Source organism: Prionailurus bengalensis, chromosome B4 (genome assembly GCF_016509475.1).
Source record: "Prionailurus bengalensis isolate Pbe53 chromosome B4, Fcat_Pben_1.1_paternal_pri, whole genome shotgun sequence".
NCBI lineage: Eukaryota > Metazoa > Chordata > Mammalia > Carnivora > Felidae > Prionailurus > Prionailurus bengalensis.
Genome location: NC_057358.1, coordinates 136355549 through 136380274, shown reverse-complemented (window position 1 = coordinate 136380274; position 24726 = coordinate 136355549). Strand labels below are relative to the sequence as shown.

The 24726-nt window shown below is 53.7% G+C and overlaps 1 protein-coding gene across 1 annotated transcript in view; it reads right to left on the bottom strand.

Annotated features, from left to right (window-relative positions):
* The window catches only part of MPPED1 (metallophosphoesterase domain containing 1), a 73959-nt gene that overhangs the window by 17680 nt on the left and 31553 nt on the right, over positions 1–24726 (bottom strand). The window contains exon 4 of the mRNA XM_043562838.1: positions 6053–6278. Within this exon, the coding sequence (XP_043418773.1) occupies positions 6053–6278 (226 nt within the window). The remainder of the gene's footprint in view (positions 1–6052; positions 6279–24726) is intronic.

The following is a 24726-nucleotide window of genomic DNA, read 5'->3' as shown; positions in this document are numbered from 1 at the left end:
GCAGAATGGACGTAATTTAATAAGCCCTTACAACACCGGGGCCCCCCCGGGGGGCTCCGTCCGTTCAGCGTCCGACTTCGGCTCAGGTCGTGATCGCGCAGTCCGTGGGTTCGAGCCCCGCGTCAAGCTCTGCACTGACCGTCAAGAGCCTGGGGCCAGGGACGGCCTGGGTCAGCACGGGGTGTCAGCGGTTATGGACACCCCCCACCTCATCTGAGCTCCCAGAGGGCAGACCCAGGCCTGGTCCATTTCGGGGTCCCTAGAGCCCTGCTGGGGGCTGGGCACATGACGGCCTTGTGGCCTTCAGGGTAGGTGGCCCCACAAAAAATTGGAACGATTCTCTCTCCCAAGCACAGCATCTATCTCCTGGTGGCACCACTTAGAAGAAAAGCCGATCGCGGTGACCACGAGTTTGCTCTCTGTGTCCCCTTCCCAGCTGGTTCTGGAGAGTCCCCAATGTCAAGGCCAGCCTGGGCACACTGCCCTCCCTCCGAGTGCAGGACCAAGTGCAGAGCATGCCAGTACGTCCCTCTGCGTGGGGATCATCAGTGCAGGCAGATGCGGGAGGGGCTGGGAGGACACCAGGCCCAAACACAGCGGGTCTGTGCTTGCACGCCCCTTGTGATGGGCAGCTCACCACTCAGGAAGGTCTCACCACCTCTCTTCTTGGTTCCTGCCTGCAGGATAGTCTTCCCTCGAGGATGAGAGCCTGCCTTTTTCTCTGCCTTCTGTGCCCCCTCCCCATGCCTGCTAGGGTCACACTAAATAGGTCTGTCTCTCAACCTGGGTCAGCCTCGCCCACGTGCTTCCGACGCCTATGCTATGAGGTCCTCGTGGCTAGTGCTGCTTTATTCAGTCTCTGATCTCCCCGCTGGTATAACTAGGCATCTAAAGCTGGAGAGAACATCTCCTTGTAGTATCCGGGTGAGTCCACATGTGAAGAGCAGGGAAAGGAACGGAAAACCCGAACATCCGAATTTAGTAACAATTGCCACGAGCTTTGCCTTGTGCCCAGGTGGCGGGGGCTGGGGGCTGAGCCTCGACAGACAGTTGGCGGGAGTCGGTGCATGAGCCCCGCAGCAGGCAGAATCGGCCCCGGCTGTGAATAGCCTCCCAGGGACAGGTTCGTGCCGTTTCCCACGGTGCCCCTGGTGCAGTTGGGACCCCGAGGCTCAGAGAGGCGTGACTCCCCAAGGTCAGACATGGAGCGACAGGCAGAGCCTAGGGATGCGTCTGCCGTGTCTGGGCCCAGGGAATGAGCCCTTGACTGACAGCCGGGCCTGCGCCTCTGAGCGTGGTCTCCCTTCCGGGACTCAGCTGTGATGTGCTGGGTCCCCATGGATTGATAACACAGGGCGACAGGCAGAGGGAGCTGTGACTCACTGAGAGAGCTGAGCGCCCAGGGTGAGGGCCTCCGCTCTCCCACCGCGACCCACCCCCAGGCTGGAAGCCATGCTCTGCGCCCAGAACACCCACGGCCCCTCAAGCTGTTCCCTCTGACCGTCACACCCTTCCCCGGCCCCCCACCCTCCGTGGCCACCTGTGCCTCTTCAGCCCCTGCCCCTCCCATGGGAAGCCTGCCCGGAGCCCAGCTCCCAGGCCCTGGCCCCCTGGCCTTTGCGGAATCAAGGACTTGGTGGCTGATGTGCCTCCCACGGGGGACACAAACCCCGTGAAGGCAAGAGCTGCACCCGTCTGGTTCCCAGCATGTCCCCGGGACCCAGATCACTGTGTGGCACTCAATAAAGCCCTGACAAATGAAGTAGGCAATTAACAGGTCACCCTGAGAGCATCAGTCGGGTGCCCTGGCCGCCATATCCTCACGGGGCCAATAAGGCGTAGGCGCATCAGAAGGCTTTTTGGAGAACCAAGGAACACACATACAGCCCGTGGTTCTGGGCCTGGCACGTAGTAGGTGTTCATACGAGGACACCGAATGGCCTCTAACCTGGAGCAGAAAGAGCCCAACTAGGAGTCTAGACAACCAGTCGTTATATAGACAGCCAGTCATCACAGACAAGCTGGGCAGGCCAGGTCCTCTACTCGCCCTTCTGTGAAATGGGATCATTAGAGTCCTGGCCCTGCCTTGGGGGCTGTCGAGGTATCAGCCAGAGGAGAGCTACCCTCCCGGCCCCCACCCCGGGGGTTCCCGGGAACAGTCATTACAACCAACCTCCAGCGCCTCGCTCTGGGCCAGGCCTTCCTCTGGATGGGCCCACACAGACCTCACAACTGCCTGTAACGTGGGTGGCGTCACTTCCCCACTCTACAGAGGGACCAGAGAGGTTAAGGCACTTGCCCAAAGTCACACAGCTACATAGTCACGGTGCCCCGATCTGAACGGCCTTTCCCTAACCAACCAACTGCCCGGCCACTGCTGTTGCTATGATTCCCACCACCGTCTCCCAGCCCCAGATGGGGCCTACGGGAAACCAGGGCAGCTGCTAGAACGCCAGCTCCCAGCCTGCACGGGGAGCACAGAGGAGGTACCATTTAGCCCTCAGCATCGAGGGCTGTGAAACAGCACCCCAAAGAGTCTGGTGGAGCCCAGCACAGAACGGGGCTCAGAGACATGGCTCCTCTCCTGCCTCCTCCACCTGTGCAAACCCCACTTCAAATCCCCCCTCCCACAGGGAGCCCTCCTGGATTTCACCAAGGCCTCCTTGGGTCCCTTCTCTGTCCTGCGCCCCTCCCACTCCCACAGACAGTCAGGACGACAGGTAAGGACGTCAAGGAGAAAGCAGTAAGGCCCCAGGAGAACCAGAACTAAAGAGTCTAGAACTGTCCATGTTGGAAGTCACAAAAGCCAAACACAGGAACCACTGGTGGCCCAAGCACAGAGCAGTCGCACCAACCGCTGGCCTCACTCTGGCCTCGGGAGCACCAGGATTTGGCCTCCAGCTGGCACAGGGGACCACGGGCCCTGGCCCTGGCCCTCCACTCACCCATGAGCCCTAAGAGAAGGCTGCCAAAGGGGTTCTTCAGTGCCCAGCCCTGGGGGTGCACACAGCTGCCCTGGGGGGAAGTGGGTGGGCGCAGGGGGGCACCTGCCAGTCCCCACCCCCTGCCTGTCCTCCATCCCACCTACTGGGTTCTGGCCAAGCGGTGTCGGAAGGTTGGCCTCTGGAGCAAAGAACAGCAATGGTGTCTCTGTTCGCGGAGAGCTTGATGGTGGGGGCACCAGGCCCGGCTGAACCCCCGACACCTTCACGACCACCCTCTGCAGGAGGTGTGCTGCCACTCCCGTTTTGCAGGGAAGGGAAGTGGGGCACAGAGAGGTTAAGTGACTTGCCCAGGGTCACACAGCCCATCAAGGGTGAGGCCCAGGTTTCAGCCCAGGCAGTCTGGTTCCAAAGCCACACTATTAATTCCTACAGAACATGACATTTTTAAGAAGGGGTGTGTGTGCATGCGGGTGTGTAGGGGCAAGGGGTGTGGGAAACACGGGGCACAGAGATGCTGTCCAGATTGGCTGGTCTGGTACCTGAAGGCCTTCCCATTGGCCCTCCTGACCCCCTCGCGGGCCTCCCGCTCCAGTCCTTCTGCCGTGCCCAGCCAGACTTCTTCTCCAAGTCTGGGCTCCGGCGGCCTGCCAGGCGGATTCAGCCACCTCCCCTCTGCTCCTGTCCTGGGCACCGAGCTCACCACGTCCTCCAGTGCCCCAGCAGTCCTCATCTGAGACCTCAGAGGCTGCGGGGAGCTCATGGAGACCGACCGTGGACACGGTGAGGACCAGAGAGATGACAGCAGGCACCTCCTGGGGCTCAGGGACGGTAGGACAGCCACATGACCCCTCTGCCCCACGAGGAGGCCTTGGCAGGACGGGACAAGGTCCTAAACCCACCCGCAGCCTCTGGCCACCAGGCGTCACGGTGTGGCGTCCAGCAGGCAGCCCAGGGGTTTCCCAGACACTGCGTTGGTAACAGCTCTCCCTGAAGTCCCTGCACCCTACAGTCCCCGTGTGCCCCCAAATCGTCCCTCAGCCTCCCTGCGTGTACTACTCTGACAGCTTCGGGCCCTGTTACACCTCCATAACTGGGGAGGCCCTTCTCCTCCCTCATAACTCAGGTCACCTCACCTCCTCCAAGCAGCCTTCTGGGATCATGCCACACTTTCAAGGACATGTGGTCTCTCTCCACCGTGTATGGCACCCTCCTCACCCTGCCAGCACTTGGCACCCTGTGGCTATTGCCAGCTGGGCCTCTAGGGAACACTTGACCTGTCCACCCATAGAATGGGGACAGTGAATCGGTCCTGTCAGGGCTGAGTACGAATTAGAAACAATGCTTATGAGACTTTAGCCCAGGGACCAGCTAACAGAATTTGCTCAGGAATGATTTGCTGCTGCCACTACCACCATCCCCATCATCACCACTATAACGGCCATCCCCATCATCATCACCACCATCACCACTATCATCAACATGACCATCATCATCACCACCATCATCAACATGACCATCATCATCACCACCATCATCAACATGACCATCACCATCACCACCATCATCAACATGACCATCACCATCACCACCATCATCAATATCAGCAGCACCATCATCACCACCATCATCACCATCACCATCGTCATCATCACCACCATCATCATCATCACCATCATCACCACCATCACCATCATCAACCATTACCATCACCATCATCATCACCATCATCACCATCATCACCATCACCTTCACCACCATCATCACCATCACCATCACCACCATCATCACCACCATCACCATCATCGCCACCATCATCAACATGACCATCATCATCACCACCATCATCACCATCATCAGCACCACCATCACCATCATTGCCACCATCACCATCATCGCCACCATCATCAACATGACCATCATCATCACCACCATCATCAACATGACCATCACCATCACCACCATCATCAACATCAGCAGCACCATCATCACCACCATCATCACCATCACCATCGTCATCATCACCACCATCATCAACATGACCATCATCACCACCATCACCATCATCAACCATTACCATCACCATCATCATCACCATCATCACCATCATCACCATCACCTTCATTACCATCATCACCACCATCATCACCATCACCATCACCACCATCATCACCACCATCACCATCATCGCCACCATCATCAACATGACCATCATCATCACCACCATCATCACCATCATCAGCACCACCATCACCATCATCGCCACCATCACCATCATCGCCACCATCACCATCATCGCCACCATCATCAACATGACCATCACCATCATCACCATCATCACCATCACCTTCATTACCATCATCACCACCATCACCATCATCACCATCGTCATCATCACCACCATCATCAACATGACCATCATCACCATCATTATCACCAGGGCCCCGATGGACCCACAGACCACACACAGAAGAGTCACAACTTGTTCTCACCTTGATCCCCACCAAGACAGGGATGAGGCCTGATTGTTCTGCATGCCCGGCAGAGGGTAAGGGTCTGATGTGGACTTGTGATTAAAACGACACAGTACACCAGGTCTCTGGCCTTCCACGAAAATTCCAGCTGCCTTTCCTCGGCCTGGCTGATCAATCGTCCCCCCTCACCTACGCCTCTTGTCAGGGGACATGGCGATAGGGAGGCTCCTGGCATATAGAATGATGGTTGAAAGCATGAGTTCTGGAACCGGAGTGCCAGCTGTGCCCCCTCCCTAGCTGTGTGACACTTGGCAAGGTCCTCACCCTCTCTGTGCCTCACACTCTCACCTGGAAAACGGGGTTGATGACAGTTACCCACCTGTATGTGAGACAGTACCGCACGGAGGACACGGCTGATATGACTACTTGCCAGTTAGATACGGGGAAACCGAGGCTCAGAGAGCAGCCGTGACCTGCCAGGGGTCACACAGCGGGTGAGGGGAGAGCCCAGATGCAGTGCCCAGCAGGGATCCGGGGCTCCCCGGTGCTTGTCCGCGCCCCACCTCCCTCCGCGTGTTCAGCCTCAGCTCCTCCAGCGCCCCCAGCCGAGGTCGGGAAGGCGCCCGGCGCACTCACCATGGGGAGCCGTAGATCCGGAAGCCCCGCACGGTCACCTCCGAGTCCTGCAGGTAGATGCAGTTGGTCAGGAGGGACTGCACATTCTCATAGTTCTCTGGCTTCAGCTTCGACACGGACGGGAAGTAGTAAAAGTCCTGCTTGATGAGGTCAGCCATGAACTCCTGGTCAAAGGTCAGCTCGTGGTTGCCAGCAATCACGATCTTGTACTCGTAGGGCAGGCTCCCTGCAGAGGCGGACGCAGACAGACACACAGCACATCGCTGTCGGCCTTCTGGAAGCCGCGACAAGGCCCCGGGGGAGGGGGGACAGCGGGCAGGGACAGACGACGGCCACTGGCATCCCTGGCAGAGCAGCTCCTGCCGCCCGCTCCCAGCGGGTGCCCTCGGATCAGCCCCATCATCACTCCCGCAGCCCGTCCGCCCAGGCGGCCGCTAGGGGACAGGCCACCAGACCCCAGGCCGGCGGGAGGGGCCCGCACAGCTTCCTCCAGGCCTCTGAGCTGCAGCGTGCCTCGCCCCACGCTCAGGACTTGCCCGCCTCTGTTTTCTGTGTCTGGGAGACTTTTCCCTGGACAGGAGACCCTGACCTGGACCCCCAGGCCTACGCCCCCAGCCTCACTGTCCCAGGGCCCATCATGAAGCAACCAAAACAAAGCTGGCTATGCGTAGCATACATTGAACCAGTAACAGGGTCCTTCTGGCCTCGCTCTGCTCAGAAGCCCAGGCAGAAGCCCACGCCATACCTCCTGCCTGTCCTCTGGGGCCCCACCTGGCAGATGCCCTAAGCAGGTGTGGGGGCTGCCTCCCAGATGCTTCCAGCGCAGCTGCCCCCCCCACCAGCACAACCCCGTGGACTCAGTAAACCGCCACCCACCCCCAGCCCCCACCGCTCCCCAGAGCCAGCCTGGCCCCAGGCTCGGGGGGGCCCCTGACTCCCCATCTCCCACCAGCCTCAGCTGCCGGGCTCGCCGGGCCTGGAGAAAGAGTCGTGATGGCACCTGTGGGCCCTGATTGGGGTGAAAAATGAAAAGCTGAAGGTGAACCAACCCGGAGGCCCACGCCCTTCTCGCGGCCCCTCCCGGCGGGGCGGGTCCTGTGGGTCGGGCGAGCACTAGGGGTTCGTGAACACAGCCGCCCAGCTCGGGGCCTCGGACAGGAGTGTCCAGGCAGGCAAGTGGTGACATTCCATGGCCATTCCACAGAGAAGCAGTCGTGGCCATCGGACGGAACTTCTAAATGACCTGACTCTGGTTTCTGAAGGAGCCACAGCAACAACAGGGGCACTAAGCTTTACCATCACCTGTGTCAGCGAGAGAGTCACTTCACTTGTCCCGAATTCTTCAGCATAAATGACTAGCTCACGTGATCCCAGAGGGTTGCTGGAGCACGTACGTTGCGCCAGGCACCCACCACGTCCACGGTGCCGATGTAGAAACTGAGGCGCAGGGGACACCCGGGTGGAGGACGTGTGGCCTGGGGGTGGCAGAGCTGGACTCTGAGCCAGCCCCGCGTGGCCCCTGACACTTTCCACCTGCTTGGGGAGAGCCCAGGAGAGCGCCCCAACAAGCCCAGGTCACAGAGCTGTGTCCCAGCACACCGAAGGCCACGGCCACGCCTCTGGCTCTGGCCTTCTGTCCTGGCGCCCCAAGGTGATGAGAAAGGGGACCCTCCCAGGGGTCCTCAACCCCCCCTGGCTCCTGGCACACGGAGAAGACTGTCTGGCTGGTGGAGACCCCTCCCTCACAGTGCATCTTCTCGGATCCCGGGTGACCGTGACCCCCACAAGAGCAGACACAGGGTAAAGTGCTTAGTTTCGGGGCCAGCTGACCTCGGCTCAAATCCCGGCTCCATCAACCATCATCTGAGCAAGTCACTTAACCTCTCTGAGCCTCAGTTTCCCCTCTGATCAAGGTGGGTGTGCCTGGGGAATGCCCCTTCCTGGGGGCTAAGGATCTCTGTGCCTCCCCCCCACCCAGGCTCCACATAGTTCCTTCCCTGTGACTGGCTCCCCAGGGGGGAACACAGTCCAGGAACAGCAGGGCCTTCCCACCCTTGACTGTGACATGAAACCCTATGTCCTCTGCTGTCTGAGTGTTTTGTCATGAACCCAATTCCAAAAATGCTCCAAATCCTAAGGATTATTTGCCTTGAGAACTGACACCCGCAATATTGGATCACATGTGGTCGACCTGTGGTCAGACCCGACTTCCCATAGGCCTTTTAGGGAGAAGTGTGTCTGCCCAGGCCTGTGTGAGCTCCAGAAAGGGGCAGAGTGAGTCTCATGGCAGACAATAAATCACCATCATGATGAACAATAACAATGTTTCAGGTACTGTACCTACAATTATTATATTCTAATCGCGAGGAAACAGAACAGTCCAGAACGCGGTTAGAAACTTCCTTCTCCACATCCCCACCCCACCCCGGAAACTGGGACACACAAATCCTGTCTAGCCTTGAGCTCTGTGGCTGTTCGAAGGCCACCTGATTCCCAGCACAGCCACGGGGGGCGGGAAGAGGGGAAGCCAGAAGTGTTTTCTGAAAAACTGGCAGAAAACCACAATCTGCTCACACTTCTCACCAGCCACCCCAGGATTCTTCACAAGCTTGAGAAAAGAGTGTTTTCTCCTCTTCGGTGTTTCTCAACTCGGGGAGGCCCTGAGACAATGACAGACCCAGCTCTGTCACTAACCAGCTGTGTGCCTCAGTTTCCTCACCTGTACGGTGGGGAGAAGAATGCCGACCTCGCAAAACTGTTCTGGGATTTCAGAAGGGACGGAACAGAGATCACAACACAGGATACTCACATGATATTCACAGGCAGCTTTCCCGGGGCCAGAGTTTGCAGGCCAGACCTGCCCACAGACACATGTTGTTTGGCGTAACTTTTTTACTCGAATTTGTTGCCAACATAAAACACACACACACACACACACACACACACACACACCCCTCGAAAAATTCCCAGTAAAATGCCATTCTTTGTTTTCTAACAGTCGATCAACCGATTTGCACATTTCATGATCCTGGTCCAGTCAAATGCTGCGGATCTGTGCCTCCCTTAGGCAGGAAGTAGATGTCAGTTTGCCCCAGTCCCTACACTCAGCCCGCGTCACTCATTGGAAGTCCCGCCCACTCCCGGCAGGCACCTGGCTTCTGGCCCTTGCCGCATCCCTGGAGACTTGCAGGGAACAGGCCTGGCCCTTGTCCCTCAGTGCCACCAGTCAGGCGGGGGACGGGCTCTCCAGGCCCTCTGCCTCCCCACCTACTTTTATCACGGCCCACCCTGCTGGGCCGGCCCAGGGGTGCCGACTATCTGCTTGTTCCCCAAAGCCGGAGAGCCCCAGGAGCACAGGAGTAGACGTGTTGGCCTCACTCCCCTCGTGCCGGCGGGTCCCAGCAGAAGTCTGGCGAAGGAAGCACCACAGGGCGACAGGGGCAGAGAACCTCGGTGGCCCTGCTCCAGCTGCCAGCAGGGAGGCAGGAGGTTCGCAGGGGCCTGAGCAGCTGGGGAAAGGCTGGTCCCTCTGATCCCCCGGAACCTTCCGAGACACACTCTTGTAGCTACGGCTCTGAGGCCAAGGACCTGCCCAGGTCCCACAGCAGGTGAGCAGGGGAGGTGACACCGGGTGTCGGTCCAGCTGACCCCACGCCTCTGGGTCAGCGGCTCCTGACTCCTTCAAGGCCACCAGGCCGCAGAGTCAGCTGGGGGCCCTCACGGAGCCCCTCCCCACCCTGCAGTCGGGAGACAAGAGGTGGACCCAGCCTGCCACCTTCAAGCTCGGATTCTCTACGTTTCCGCTTCACGTCACCCGTCCATCCCACCGTCCCACCTCGGCGTCGCCCCGGCCGGGGGAGCCCGAGCCACACTCACGTATTTATGTCATGTCTCCGACTTGGGGGTGTTCCTTAAGCAAATTAACAAATTACTCCAACTGCACGGTTTCATTTATCTCCGCGGCTCCCGACTACCGGGGATCGGGGAGTGAGCACGAAGCTGTCAGCTCTCCCCTCGTCCTCCCACCTCAGCAGAGGAGGGAACTGAGGCTTCTCCCCTCCCAGGGAAGAGTGGGTGGGAGATGGGGGGACAAGGCTCCTGTACACAAGGCCAGGTGGGGAAAGGAGCCACGAGAGGCTGCACGATACCCTCAAATCCCGTCCGGGCTCTCCCTTCCCGGCAAAGTGGGCACCGTGCCCCTCCGAGCTGGAGGCCCAGCCACAGACACATCTGTCTGGATGGCCACCTGAACCTGGCAATTCGCCAGCTGTGTATGACGTTCACAGACGCTCAAGTGTAGGTATCCCCATTTTGTATCTGGGAAAAGCCGGGCTCGGCGAGGTTGCCTAAGTTTACACAAATCAATAATAAAGTGACTCGTCACCACAGAGGACGCTGGACACGTGACAGACCCTGTGGCTCGGCCTCATCAAAACTCATCTTGACCTGGCCCCCCAAACTATCGTGCGCACTGCCTTCTCCAGATGGACCCGCTCTCTCGCTAGGGGAGCCAGAACCGAGGCTCTGGAACAGCCTGACCATCCTGGAGGAGTGTGGAGAAGTCCCCTCCTCTGTTCTAGAACTGCTACCTCTGTTGTTACAGCCTGAGGCTGCATTAGCTTTCAGGTGGTCACATCATCCTGCAGCTCTTACAACCTGACCGGATAAAACGCCCAATGGCCAATCATGACAGGCTTTCTTGCGTGGCGTCAGCTCCCCCCTCTTTATCTGTGCAGTGAAGGAGGGGGGCGTTTAGGGACTGATTAATTTGCAGGGGCTTTGTGGGTAAAAAGACGTGATGAATACAAAGTCGTCAGCACACAGAGGAAATTAATGCTCTTCCCTTTGTCCCTTCTTGCTGCTGTCCCTCCTGGCAGCAAAGAAGCGGGCTGGCATGCAGGGGGGGCCTCCCCGGCGCCTGACAAGGTGCCAGAGGTGCCTGAACCGCAGGAGAGGGAGGTGTCCTCCGGGCAGGTGTCGGGGCGGCCGTGCTGGCCTGGTGAAGAGAGGGGACAGATGGGTCCAAGTGCTTTTCCCTACTCACCTCCCCTCATCAGCCCAACAGAAGCAAAGAATCCAGTCAGCCTATCGCAAAAGCCCATCAAGCCACACACTCGCTTCCTTCCCTGGGGCCTGTTGTAACACCACCCCATGCCCTGGTCAGCTGTCCACAAGCTCTGATCCAGCAGGAGCCCTGTTCTAGACCCTGGTGAGACACCGTCGGGAACACTCTGGGGAACAAGACTAAGTCACGAGGTCAGTCCCAGTAGGGACTAGTCCACACCGCTTAGTGGACAGAGGAGGCGACTGAAGTTCAGAGAGGGGAAGGCGACTGCCTGAGGTCACACAGCGAGACAGCGGACGGCCGGGGTTTGCACCTCGAGACTGCCAATCAGCAGCCAAACCAGCCTCTGGGGCCACGTGCCCGATAAGCTGTGGACTTTGAGAGAAGCGGAGCGTGGCCTCGAGGGGCAGGTTAGATCGGGGGCCAACCCGATCTCTGAGAAGCCCCAAGTCCTCCTGGAAACCAGCCCTATTTCCCCCGCCTCCAGGACTGTGGGACACTGTCATACCTTTATATGCTGCACAACAACGTTCGACCATCTTCCCCAAATGCTTCCTTTCCTCCGGGCAGATGATTTAAGACCCTGGCATTTGCTAGTCATGGGGGTAAAAAGACCATTAGGTACGAATCAGCTGAGCACCGGTGGACGACCACCCTGGTTTAACTTTCCACTTGCCGTATATACCCAAATAGAAACGCATCCACGTACAGAAGCCACACGGAGCAAGCGGGCGCGGCGTTTGGGGCTCGCGGAGGGACACCCATCAAAACCGCCGCTTCTTGCGCTTCCGAGATTACGCTCCTTCCGAAAGGTTACGATTCTTTATCGCTAACACTTACCCATCCCGTTGAACAGAAAGTGTTGCCTCCAAACTGCGTCATCTGTTAAATTCAACAAGATATGTGCACGCTTCTCTGTAATCTATGCCATTCCCGGGGTGGCGCATTGAGCCCGGCGGAGTTTTAAGTGCGCTCTCAATGCGGCAACAATCAGGAAAATGCCCACTTACGGCTTTTCCCGCCCATTCCCATCTCACGGAACACAGCAGAGGGGGATGGAATAAAGAGACGGCGTAACGATCTCTGATTGCATTTTTAGTGCATCCTTGTCAGTTCTGTGTTTAAACACTTGCCAACGTCTGGGAGACTCACGTTAGCCGGCTTCTCGGTATGGCGCCCGGTCTAGAACAACACCGGGATGGGGCAGGCTCCCCAACTCAGCTTTGAGCCCCCCGTGGGTCTCCACACAGCTCGGGCGCGTTAATGCCGGTGATGGAATCACACAGCCAAGCACACACGGAGGACGCGGGCTGGCAATTCGAGGAGACGGGGAATTCTCCAGAACTGACTGGAGAGGTCTGCAGACGCGTGCCTGGGCCAGTGGCCAGAGCCGAGGCACAGGAACACACACATGGGCTGTGCCTGCAAAATTTGTTTCTTGCTGCCCTGCTGTGAGCATTTTCCGGTGCTAGGCAGTGTAATAGGCAATTTACATTCAGTGCTTCTAGACGCTCCTACCTCCCCAGGTGAGAGGCAGTAAAGCACAGTGGTTAGGGCTGCACGCCGCAGAGCCAAAAACACCTGAATCCCTTTTCCACCTACTGGCTGTCTGGCTTGGGGTGAAAACTCTTACTTCTTGGAGCCTCAGTATCCTCATCTATAAGAAGAATGCTTAGGATTCTTGCAACAATCACCGTAGGAAGACGTGTAAAGGTTTGTTTTCATCAGGTATAGTAAGACACGCACACATGGAAATGACTGTCGTGAGTAAGGAAGTCTATACTCGCAGATCCCTAGACACAGGTGGCGTTCAGGGCCACACCCGGCCACACGGGGAAGCCAGGGCCGGTCAGGAGGCAGAGGAAGTAAAAAAGAAACCTGGACTGGAACCTCTGTTGTGGTTTCCAAGGGAAAAGACAGGGGAAGCAAGTTTAGGATTGGCTAGTTTGAACGATTCTGGCAGGCCCTGGGGGACAGGGGCTGCCCCTAGGGTGACTGGGTCAGGGGATTGGGGGCTGAGAGCCTGAGGGCCTATAAAGGAGGCAGTGGGGGGTGGGCAGGGGCTCTGGGTTGGTTGGTTTGTATATGAAAGGCACGCTCAGGGGTGCCTGGGGGCTCAGTCGATTAAGCGTCCAATTTCAGCTCAGGTCGTGATCTCACGGTCTGTGAGTCCGAGCCCCACGTCGGGCTCTGTGCTGACAGCTCAGAGCCTGGAGCCTGCTTCGGATTCTGTGTCTCCCTCTCTCTCTGCCCCTCCCCTACTCATGCTCCCTCTGTCTCTCTCTCTCAAAAATGAATAAACATTAAAAGAAAATTTTTTAAAAAAGGAAAAAGAAAGGCACGCTCAAAAGTGGGTCCTTCACTATCTCTAGAATCGCTTACCTCTGGGAGGACCCTCCCTCCGGGCTCAGCAAGGCCCCAAGATGTCAAAGCATCAGAATACAGAAGATTACAGGCACGTGAATACAAGCCGGATCACAGCACGACCACTGCCTTCCAGGGCCGTGAGGAGGAGCAGACACTGTGGTCTACGACGCGGTCCAGAAATGTTCGCCGGGAAGGTCAAGATGAAAAAAGGAGGCTAGGGAGGTCAGGTCACCTGCCTGGGGTCACGCTGGCAGGCCGGCCTGCCCAGAGCTGGGTGTGGAGACACCCAGGGCGGGAAGGACGCGTCCCAGGACCGCAGGCGCCACGCGGACCCTCAGGCGGACCCCAGCCTGCCCGGCCCGCGTGGTCCAGCGTTTGCGAGGGTTCTGGATCCACAACTCAGCACTGGCCCCCATATTTAAAAGGCAAATGCAATTTTTCCTCCGTTCCATCCTAACAGCCAAAATGCTTAACTTCCAAACATTCGTTTTTCCTGGGAGATGTTTTAAAAACGGGAATATTCAGTCCTAAGCCTCTTTAAGTGCTTGTTGGTTACTGCAGAGCACAGGTGACTTGAGACTGCAAAGGACAACCGAAGAGTTTCTTGTTTTTCCTCCCCAGAACGAGAGCGAATGCAGCCAGAAAGGTCTCACAGGAACCTCCCCGGAAGTCCCAGCCCGGAAGGACGCACTTGCACAAAGGTGTTCAGCAAACGCCGGGGCCTCAGCCGGGGACCAAGCTGGTAAGGCCTGGCGCTTGAGGCTATGGCGCCCCCTCCAGGCCAGGCCCTGTCAGTGCTCTGACCTCACCTTGTACAACATCCCCAGCCCTGCCCTGCCCTGCCCTGCCCGAGCGGCCCTGGGCTGCCGAAGGCCTCCGGACATTTGCTCCTGCTGTCCCATCCACCCAGGACCCCCTCCTCGCCCTTCCTTCCAAGGCCACTCCAATCCCGCCCACCCTACACAGTCAGCCCAAGTGCCGCTTCCTCCAAGAGGCCTGCCAGGAACACCCTCTTGCTCCCAACCAGGGCAGGGGGATGGGGGTTCCCCAACGCCCAGGGCTCCCAGCCCTGTTCAGCCGGTGCTCTCGTATCCCCCACCAGCCTGGGCACCCTGCCGGGGACCTGCCAGGCACGGGACTAGTACAGGCAGGTAGGTCGTCACACACATTCACTGAACCCACAAGGTGTCATCATCCACGTAGGGCAGATGATGAGGCTCAGAGGGGTCAATGGCTCGCCTAAGGCCTCCCAACCAATCCTCTAAGGATGTTCTAGAAGGCTAAGCTAATTACCGCGAATGGGACTAACGGTCGTTAAGGCGCAGACCAGCCTATCACGTGGCGGCCTCCACAAGTCGTGGTGTTCACTCAACAGACGTCAGGCGTCCGTGGGCACCAAGGCCCAGGGTGGGGCCGTGGGAAGGGTCCCGGACTGGAGGCCAGGAGGCCTAGGTTCGGCCTCAGCTCTGCCTCAACCTCACCAGACACGGGCTGAGGCCTGAGACCCCTTCTCTTCCATGACGAGGTGACGTGCAGGTCTTGAACCCTGCGAGCCCTTTCAGCTGAGACCTGCCAGGCGGGTGCGGGAGCGAGGCTGGGGTGGGAGCTCCCCAGGGGGGTGTCACAGGGTAAGACGGCAGGACCAAACGGGCACTTGCACAGCGCGGGCATTTGCAAGGCCCACGTTCCTCTCCTTGCTGCTGACATCCCATGAAACCAACGGTAAAGGAATCAAAAAGCCACGACCCTCCAAAGGTTTGGGAGTTGGAGGGACGGACGAGTAGACTGGCCTGGCTGAGCAGACAAAACTGAAACCAAAGTCTTGGGAGGGGGTTGGGGAGAGGCGGGGAGGGGAGGGGAGGGGAGGGGACCCCAGGAAGCAGACCCGGTTGTGGCCAGAGTCCCAGGCAGCTCAGGGATGCAGACCCAGGTGTGTGGTCTGACCTAGCACCCGTGGGAGCAGGTGGGGCTGGGGCTCTCTCTTAACACACACATTCAGCCCACCCGCCCCTCCCTCCCTCCCAATCTCCACAGAAAGAGGGAGTTTAGTCTCAAGGGAAAATAAACAGCTCAGAAGAATCTCATTTAGGGACCATCAGGCCCCAGGGAAGATGGACAGCAAGGTAGGGGCTGAACCAGAGGAAGACGCACTGAAAGCATAAACGTGGGGACTTTGGAGAGCCCAGGCCCCTTCCCCACTCAGCTCTCAAATTCCGGGAGCCAGGCTTGCCAAGAGGGAACCCCTCTCTGGGGAAAAAGACAGGGCATAGGGGGTTCCCCCAAAGAGATGGCCGGGTCCCCGTCACGGCAAGCCACTGCCCTGCACGCACAGCTCTCAGACGCATAAACACACAGGACCGCCAGACCTCGGAGGAAAACCTTCAGGCTGAACACAGCTAGAGACCAAAACGACCGGAGAAAAGGAAATTGGGGAAAATGGGGCTGGCACAGGAGAAATGACTTAGTAGATAATTAACGCCCTTGGTGAGATAATAGAAGATAGGGCACCCGTGAAGTTCGACCAGGGTGTCCTTCACAAAAGAAAGAAAATCTGAGCAGAGTTTCTCAAATTTGGGCACAGAGCGGGAAGATAAATTTGAGAAACTCTCCCAGAGACAGAAACAGAAAGACAGGGACCTGAGTACCAGGCGAGAAAAGATACAAAAATCAGTTGTAGGAGTGGCAGAGGGAGACATCAGAGATAAAAGAGGGAAATTTTTAAAAATATAATAATATGAGAAAATGTCCCAGATTAAAGGACAAAGTTTGTTCCATTAAAAAGGCTGCACAAGGGGTGCCTGGGTGGCTCAGTCGGTTAAGCGTCCGACTCTGGCTCAGGCCAAGACCTCACGGTTCATGGGTTCAAGCCCTGCAGCGGGCTCTGTGCTGACAGCTCGGAGCCTGGAGCCTGCTTCAGATTCTGTGTCTTCCTCTGGCTCAAAATTTAAAAAAATAAATAATTTTTTTTTTTTTAATTAATGTTTTTTTTTTTTATTTTTGAGAGAGAAAGAGACAGAGCATAAGCGGGGGAGGGGCAGAGAGAGAGGGAGACACGGAATCCAAAGCAGGCTCCAGGCTCCGAGCTGTCAGCACAGAGCCCGACGTGGGGCTCGAACCCACGGACGGTGAGATCATGACCTGAGCCGAAGCCGGGCGCTCAACCGACTGAGCCACCCAGGCGCCCCCAAAATTCTTTTAAGTTTAAAAGGCTGCCTGAGGACCCAGAAAAAATAAATGAGAAAATACCCACACCCAAGGCACACCGCCCAGAAACAAGACAGCTCATATCCTAAGGATGGGGTATCCCAACAAGAATGGGGTACGGGAAGCTACAAGAAAGTTTTTGGAGTCATGCTTTTCAAATTCTGAGGGGAAATGGTGTGCTGCCTGTAATCCTACAGCTGGGCCAACTATCAGTTAAGACCGAGGCCGGAATAAGCACTTTTTCTGACATGCAGCTTTGCCAAATTTTATGTCTGCCACACTCCTTCTCGGAAGAGCCACGAGAGGATGCGTTCCCCCAACGGGAGGGAGAAAAGCAAGAAAAGGGAAGCCACGGGATGCTGTAGGTAGGGGCTCCAGGACAGAAGAAAGGCGGAGGGAGACTCCAGGGTGATGGAAGTGTGCAGGCCCAACTGTCCAGGCCGCGGCAGCCGTCAGAGGCTCAAGGGAAAAAGAGCCTGAAAATGGCTTAGCGTGGCCCGCTCCTCAGCTGAGGGGCATTTAAAACTCGGCAGGACACGGGGATGACCCACGATGGGTACACAGGAAAACAAGCAAGAAAACAAAACAATTAACTACTTTAGGAAAAACAGTAAGTTGCACAACAAATAGTGAACCTAAAACTGCCTTAAAACGCTATTAAAAGGACAGGAGAAGAGGGACGCCTCGGTGGCTCAGTTAAGTGACCGACTCTTGATTTCAGCTCAAGTCGTGATCTCACAGCTCATGAGTTCAAGCCCCACGTCCAGCCCTGTGCTGATGGCGCAGAGCCTGCTTGGGATTCTCTCTCTCCCTCTCTCTCTGCTCTTCCCCCACTCACGTGCTCTCTCTCTCGTTCTCTCTCTCTCTCAAAATAAGTAAATAAACTTAAAAAAGGACAGAAGAGATGTGTGCATACGGGTGGAGAGGCTAAGTCTAAATCGCCATTTTTTAATTTTAAGAAATTAAAAAGTAACATCAAAAATTGAAAAAGGAAGGGCGCCTGGGTGGCTCAGTGCTTAAGCGTCCGACTTTGGCTCAGGTCATGATCTCACAGTTTGTGAGTTCGAGCCCGGCATCCGGCTCTGGGCTGACAGCTCGGAGCCTGGAGCCTGCTTCGGATTCTGTCCATTGTTGCGCTGTATGCTAACTAACGTGGACGTAAACGAAAAAAAGAAAAAAAGAAAAAGACATTAAAAAAAAACAAGACAAAACAGGCAGAAAATCTTAACTGGTTGATTCCTCTGATATTCTGAGCATCTAAGTGCTGGGATGACTCTGGCAGCAGGTTCCACAGCAGGTGATCTGGCCAAGCAGCTCCTTCCCCCGGGCAGGTCAGGCAGCCATTAATGACGTCACAGCTGTCACCTGCTGAGAGCCTGAGACAAGCCCCCTCATCCCTGTTTGTCACTCACAATAACAGCCTCACAAAATGGGCACCATGTTTGACAGATCTAGAAACTGGGGCTCAGTACGGTTACAAAACCACACAATTGATAAGCAGAGAAGTGAACGTCCCCCTCTCTGTCACAATCAACACGTATTACACGTGCCAGAGTTTTTTAAATCAAATATTCCTCCAAAAAAAGACTATTGCCATATATTTAAGTCCTCACAAGTATGAGCTCCTGTTATGAGGAGCTCTGAATGACTTTATTTCAAATAGCACAATGCTTTGGAGAAGATCTTGTGGACACTGTAAACAGCCTTTGAGGACAATTTTAAAAAGCAGTATAGACGTTAGAACAAATTAAATGAACGCAGCAAAAATGCAGGATACAAAAACCAGGTGCAAAAACTCAGTTGTCTTTCTATCCACTAACAATCAATCCAAAAATAATCCCATTTGCAATAGCATCCAAAAGAACAAAACACTTCGGAATTAGCTTAACCAGAGGAAAAAAACTTGTATGTTGAAAACTACAAAGCATTTGGTGAAAGAGGCTTAAGAAGTTGCCAACAGATAAAAAGGTATCCCATGTTCATGAATTGGAAAGCTTCATACTGTTAAGATATCAATACCACCCAAAGCAATCTACAGACTCAACGCAATCCCTACCAAAATCCCGATGACGTTTCTTGCAGAAGTAGAAAACCCATCCTAAAATTCATATGGAATCTCAAGGGACCCTGAATAGCCAAAATAATCTTGAAAAAGAAAAACAAAGTTGGAAGTCAAACACTTCCTGATTTCATAACTGACTAAAAAGCTACGGTGATTAAACAGTAGGGTACCAACATAAATACAGACATCTATCAATGGAATAGAATAGACAGCCCAGAAATAAATCTTCACATATATGGTCAAATGATTTTCAACAGACGTGCCAAGACCACTCAATCGGGGGAAACAACAGTCTTCCCAACATGCGGTTCTGGGAAAACTGGCTATCTGCATGCAAAAAAACAAAGGCGGACTTTTACCTTACGCTACAAACAAAAATTAACTCAAAACGCAACAAAAACCTAAAAGAGCTAAAATTACAAAATCCTCAAAAGAAAACAGGGCAATGCTTCATGACATTAGATTTGCCCATTGATTTCTTGAATGCAACACCAAAGGTACAGACAACAAGAAAAAAAAATAACTTCTAAATTAAAAACTTCTGTATATCACAGGACACCATCAACAGAGTGAAAAGGCAGCCCACAAAATGGGGGGGGGGAGAATATTTGCAAATTATATTTCTAAATTTTTTAATGTTTATTTATTTTTGAGAGAGAGAGAAAGAGAGGAGGGGCAAAGAGGGAGAGGGAGCAGGCTCCAGGCTCTGAACTGTCAGCACAGAGCCCGACGTGGGGCTTGAACTCACAAGCTGTGAGAACATGACCTGAGCCAAAGTCGGATGCTTCACCAACTGAGCCACCCAGGCACCCCACAAATTATACTTCTCATAAGAGGTTTATATCTAGAACATATAAAGAACTCTGGAACTCAACAGCAAGAAAAACGTGGGCAAAGGACTTGAAAAAAAACACTTCTCCAAGGAAGACATACAAATGGCCAATGAGCACATCTGTTAGGATGGCTATTACAAAATACACACATACACACACACACACACACACACACACACAAACAGAAAACAACAGGTATGGGTGAAGATGTGGAGAAATGGGAACCATTGGGCACTGTTGGCGGGAATATAAAATGGAGCAGCCACTATGGAAAACAGGATGGCGATTCCCTGAAAAATTAAAGATCACAGAACTAGCATACGGTTCAGCAATTCCACTTCTGGGCATATGCCCCAAAGAACTGAAATCAGGGTCTCAGAGAGATATTTGCTTACCCACGTTCGTAACAGCATTATTCACAGTAGCCAAAATGTGGATACAACTCAAGTGTCCATTGATAGATGAACAGATAAGTACAATATGGTATATCCACACCATGGAATACTGTTCAGCCTTAAAAAGGAAGGATGTTCATTCCGACACATGCGTGAACCTTGAAGACGTGTTCAGTGAAATAAGGTGGTCACCAAAGGACAAACACTGTGTGATTCTACTTATATGAGGTACCTAGACTAATCGAATTCATAGAGACAGAAAGTAGAATCGTAGCTGCCTGAGGCTGGGGGAGGGAAGGGAATATGGGGATTTATCGTCTAATAGGTATGGAGTTTCAATTTTACAAAATGAGAAAGTTCTGGAAACAGATGGTGGTCATGGTTGCACAGCAGTGTGAATGTCCTTAATGCCACTGAACTGTACATGTTCTTTACAAAATGTTAAAATGAGGGGCGCCTGGGTGGCGCAGTTGGTTGAGCGTCCGACTTCAGCCAGGTCACGATCTCGCGGTCCGGGAGTTCGAGCCCCGCGTCGGGCTCTGGGCTGATGGCTCGGAGCCTGGAGCCTGTTTCCGATTCTGTGTCTCCCTCTCTCTCTGCCCCTCCCCCATTCATGCTCTGTCTCTCCCTGTCCCAAAAATAAATAAACGTTGAAAAAAAATTAAAAAATAAAATAAAATAAAAATAAAAAATGTTAAAATGATAAGTATTATGTATATTTTACCACAATTTTTTTTAATCTCAGAAGAAAAACACCAAGGACCCTGAATCCCAAACAACTAGAATTATGAGCAGGTAGAACCGTAGGTTCTTGGGAACCCAGAATGCTAGAAATGGGGTTTTCAGAACTTTAGAACCCAATCATTCTAATCTTAGATACAAACAATTTTAGAATTTCAGAGGTCATCATGGTTTAGAGGGGAAAAGGCTAAGTGGCCATCCAGAACCTTGGCCCCCTCATCATCACCCCCTCTCCCCCCGCATCAAAAAGTCCTAGCTGAGAAGTTTTGGTACAAGAAGCCCCCGCCTTACCTGCGTAACCATTCCCAACACAGATTTCACCTAGGGTTTGACAGCCTGGATTAAAGGCATGGCTACCGGGTCAGATACCCGGTCCTTTCCAAAAGGTTCCACAGGTGCCTTCTGGCTATAAACAACCCTTTTAAAGAGGGGAAAATATGGCCCAAAGCAATGTTCTTTGCTGTAGCCACTGAAATAGGTATTCGAAAATGACGAAGACTAAAGGTTCCTATTTTTAAAGTATTTCTTCATAAAACCAAGCATCTTGAAGCTAAAAAGACATTTTGGTTGTTAAGATGCACTAAAGTAGAATCAGCCTGCCACCTCTGTTTATTCATTCTTGGATTCCACAATCCTTTTCCTTGGCCCTAATAAGTGCTGGGGACTGGGAACAGAGACGTCCCAACACAGCCCCTTCTCCTGCCCTCCAGTGTGGGAAAGATACAGGCAAATAATTTGGGATCTGTAGTAGGGGTGATACCAAGTCATAGGGGACGATACAGCACTAAGTTTTCCTTTCCCTGACTAGGAGCAAGGGAGGGGCTCTGAAACGGTGGGTGAGAGAGATAATCATAGAAATAGGTATCACAGATGAATAGAGTAGAATGAATAGGTTCCCAGGGTAGAAGAGCATCCCAGGAAGAGCCCCTCACACAAGCAAATGCTTGGAGGTGAGAAAATCCACCTGCTAGGTGGTTGTCAATTGCTCAGAAGCCCAGGGCGGGCAACGTGGGTGGAAGCAGGCCTGGGAGGGACAATCGGGATCACAACCACAGTGGGCCTCCCCTACGAGGCAAAAGTCTGGACTTTACCCAGGACACAGCAAGGAATCAGTGAGGAGTGCCAAGCAGGAAGGGGACAGAGCTGGATCAATGAACACAAACTATTCTTTAGAACACCAATCTGACAAACGTTAGTCTGGAAAGTGACTATTTGGAGAGGTTGGGACATTACCAAAGAAAGCCCCGCTTTGTCAGCTCGATGCTTCCCCTTCAGTGTCGTGGCTGTCAAACGAGCCCAGAATTAGCTCCAAACGGCCTTCGGTGAGTCTCAGATCTTCATTTGCGTCGTGCACACTCAGAAAGGTGTGAAATTCGTCTTCTTCTTAAGAGAAATCAAAAAAACAAACCTATACGCTTAAAAAAAAATCTTTCCTTTTAAAAACAAATTTCAAAGAACTAAATCCTAACTCTTAAACATCTGATTGTAAAAAAAAAAAAAAAAAAAAAAAAAAAAAGGCGGCATCCTTGGAGATATTAATAATAACAATTAAGGCTGCCATCAGCTTAGTATCTACTTTGTGCCAGGCACTTTAGATGCATTCATAAAATAGCTACAACAAAAATAGGAGCTGAGGAGCACTTGGGTGGCTCAGTCGGTTGAGTGTCTGACTCTTGATTTCGGCTCAGGTCATGATCCCAGGGTCATCGGATTGAGCCCTATGTGGGACTCCGTGCTGAGCGTGCAGCTGCTTAAGATTCTCCCCCCTCTCCTCTCTCTCTCAAAGTAAAAAAAAAAGTAGCTGAATATACGATGTGATTATCCTGTGCCAGGCCCCATGTTGAGCCCAGATCACCCCCTGCCTTACTGAGCTCTGTCAATATTAGATCGCTTTTACACAGGAGCAAACTGAGGCTCAGAGAGAAGACGTAACATGCCCATGGGAAGAATGGAGCCAGGATCCAAACCCATGGGATCTCTCTGGACCCACATGCTTAACTAAGCAGGATCCCAACTGCAATGCCTTAATCCTCACAATAGCTCTACAAAGAAAGGGCATCATCCTACCTGGTACCTCACTTTTGGATGAATACACTGAGGCAGAAGAGTAATAACTACATCAAGGTTGCCCAGCAGGCATGTGGCTGGTCAGGGCCAGGGAGGGGATCCGCCTGCTCCAAAGGCAGCATCCTTCCCACTGGCTCCTTTCTCATGTTAGGAATTTGATTTAATTTATAAATAGTAAATATGAACTGCCAACTGGGGGTGCTGTCTGTGGTGCTGAAGTGCAGGCATGCATGAGACCAACAAGATCCCCGCCTTTGAGTAGTGGGCCCCATGCGATGTTGGCAACAAAGGAATAAACAAGTAAGTACCAGGTCAGGTGGGGATACTTGATATAAAAAAATAAAGCCAGGCGGGCGAGCTGGACAGAAAGCATCGGGGTGGGGAAGCTGACCAATCCAGGGAAGGTCTGAGAAGGTGACCTCTGAAAGCCAGGACTTGGGGCAACCTCCAGGAAACCACATCCCTGCACTGGGTCTCTGTCTCCTCATCTGCAAAGTGGGGGCAACACTACAAAGAACGTGGGCTTTTTGCCGCAGGGGAGAAGTGAGCAAACAACATGAAAACACCTTTAGACTGTAGAGTGTTTTTGAACTGTAAAGTGCCATCCAGAGGAAAGCATTATTGGTAAGCCCCCATGAGACTTGGAAATGAGTCTTTGTAGCAAAATGTGTTTTTCCGAACATGACACGTAGGGTGTCGGACAAATTCTCACATCCTGTCAGCAACTTAAACATGACTTTATTTGGCTGGCCCCGATGCTATAAAGTGTTACTCATGACCACGAACATCAAAACAGTCTTGAAAAGGAGTGATTTGCTAATTGAAAAGGCCAGGGTTTTCTGGATACACAGGAGAAGTTCCCATATTAAAAAAAAAAAAAAAAAAGGTCACCTTAGGTATTAAAAAATACTACAAATTTAAGAAAGAGAACAGACCTTGAGTGAGAATCCTGATCCCACTTTTATTTGCCGTTAAGGTCTTGGGCAAGCTCTTCACTTCCCTGAGCTCAGTTTCTCCATCTGTAGAGACACTAACACCTCAAGGGGCTGTCTAGCTGTGTTGTCCCATAGGATGGTGATTAACCCCCCATAGCTATTTAAGTTCGAATTAATCACAATGAAATAAAACACAACAGTCAGCTTCTCGGTCGCACTAGCCACATTTCTAGTGCTCAGTACCCACATGAGGCCAAATGGCTACCATACTGGACCGCACTGGTCTAGGGCCTGACTACTCACCGCCTGGGAGCTTGTAAGAAATGTGGAATCTCCAGCCCATCCACATCTGCCAAGTTGGGACCCACATTTTACCCAGACTCGCCCTCCAGGAGCTTCTCACGCACCTGAAGTCTGAGAAGGGTTGGCTATCAGGATTCTGTGAGAGACCCAGCAGGGAGATGCCCCATGAGAAGGGGCAGCTCTGTGATAACGACAGCAGTGGGGGCAGGGCAGTTTCCACGCCCTCTCTAAGTGGTGATCACAGTCTCCAAAGGAAACCAGACACAGAGCTTCCGACAAAGTCTATGCTGAGCCCAGGTGCAGGAGGCATGCGGGGGAAGGTGCGGACAGAGAAATGGTGGGATCTTCCAGACATTTCAGAGGTTTGTGTGCACACGGGGACAGAATATTTCATTTCTGTGCTAGCCAGGATGTTCGAGCGGTGGACTATTCCTGTTTTGGAATGAAGTCCAGCATGAAAATGACATTTTAAAAAACCCACAGGCTTATTTCACATCCAAACGCATCGCTCCAAGCTGGTAGAAAAAAAGAAAAGCATACCAGCAAGAAAATCTTGCCTCCTCAGCTTTTGAATGACCACGCCGGTATTTCTCTACTAACCAGCAATTCCCTCCAACGGTTCTGCAGCCTCGAACGGGCGCTAAGGGGTGAAGATGCCCCGCGGGGTGAAGCGAAGGGTCATGGAGGGAAACCCAGCAGAGC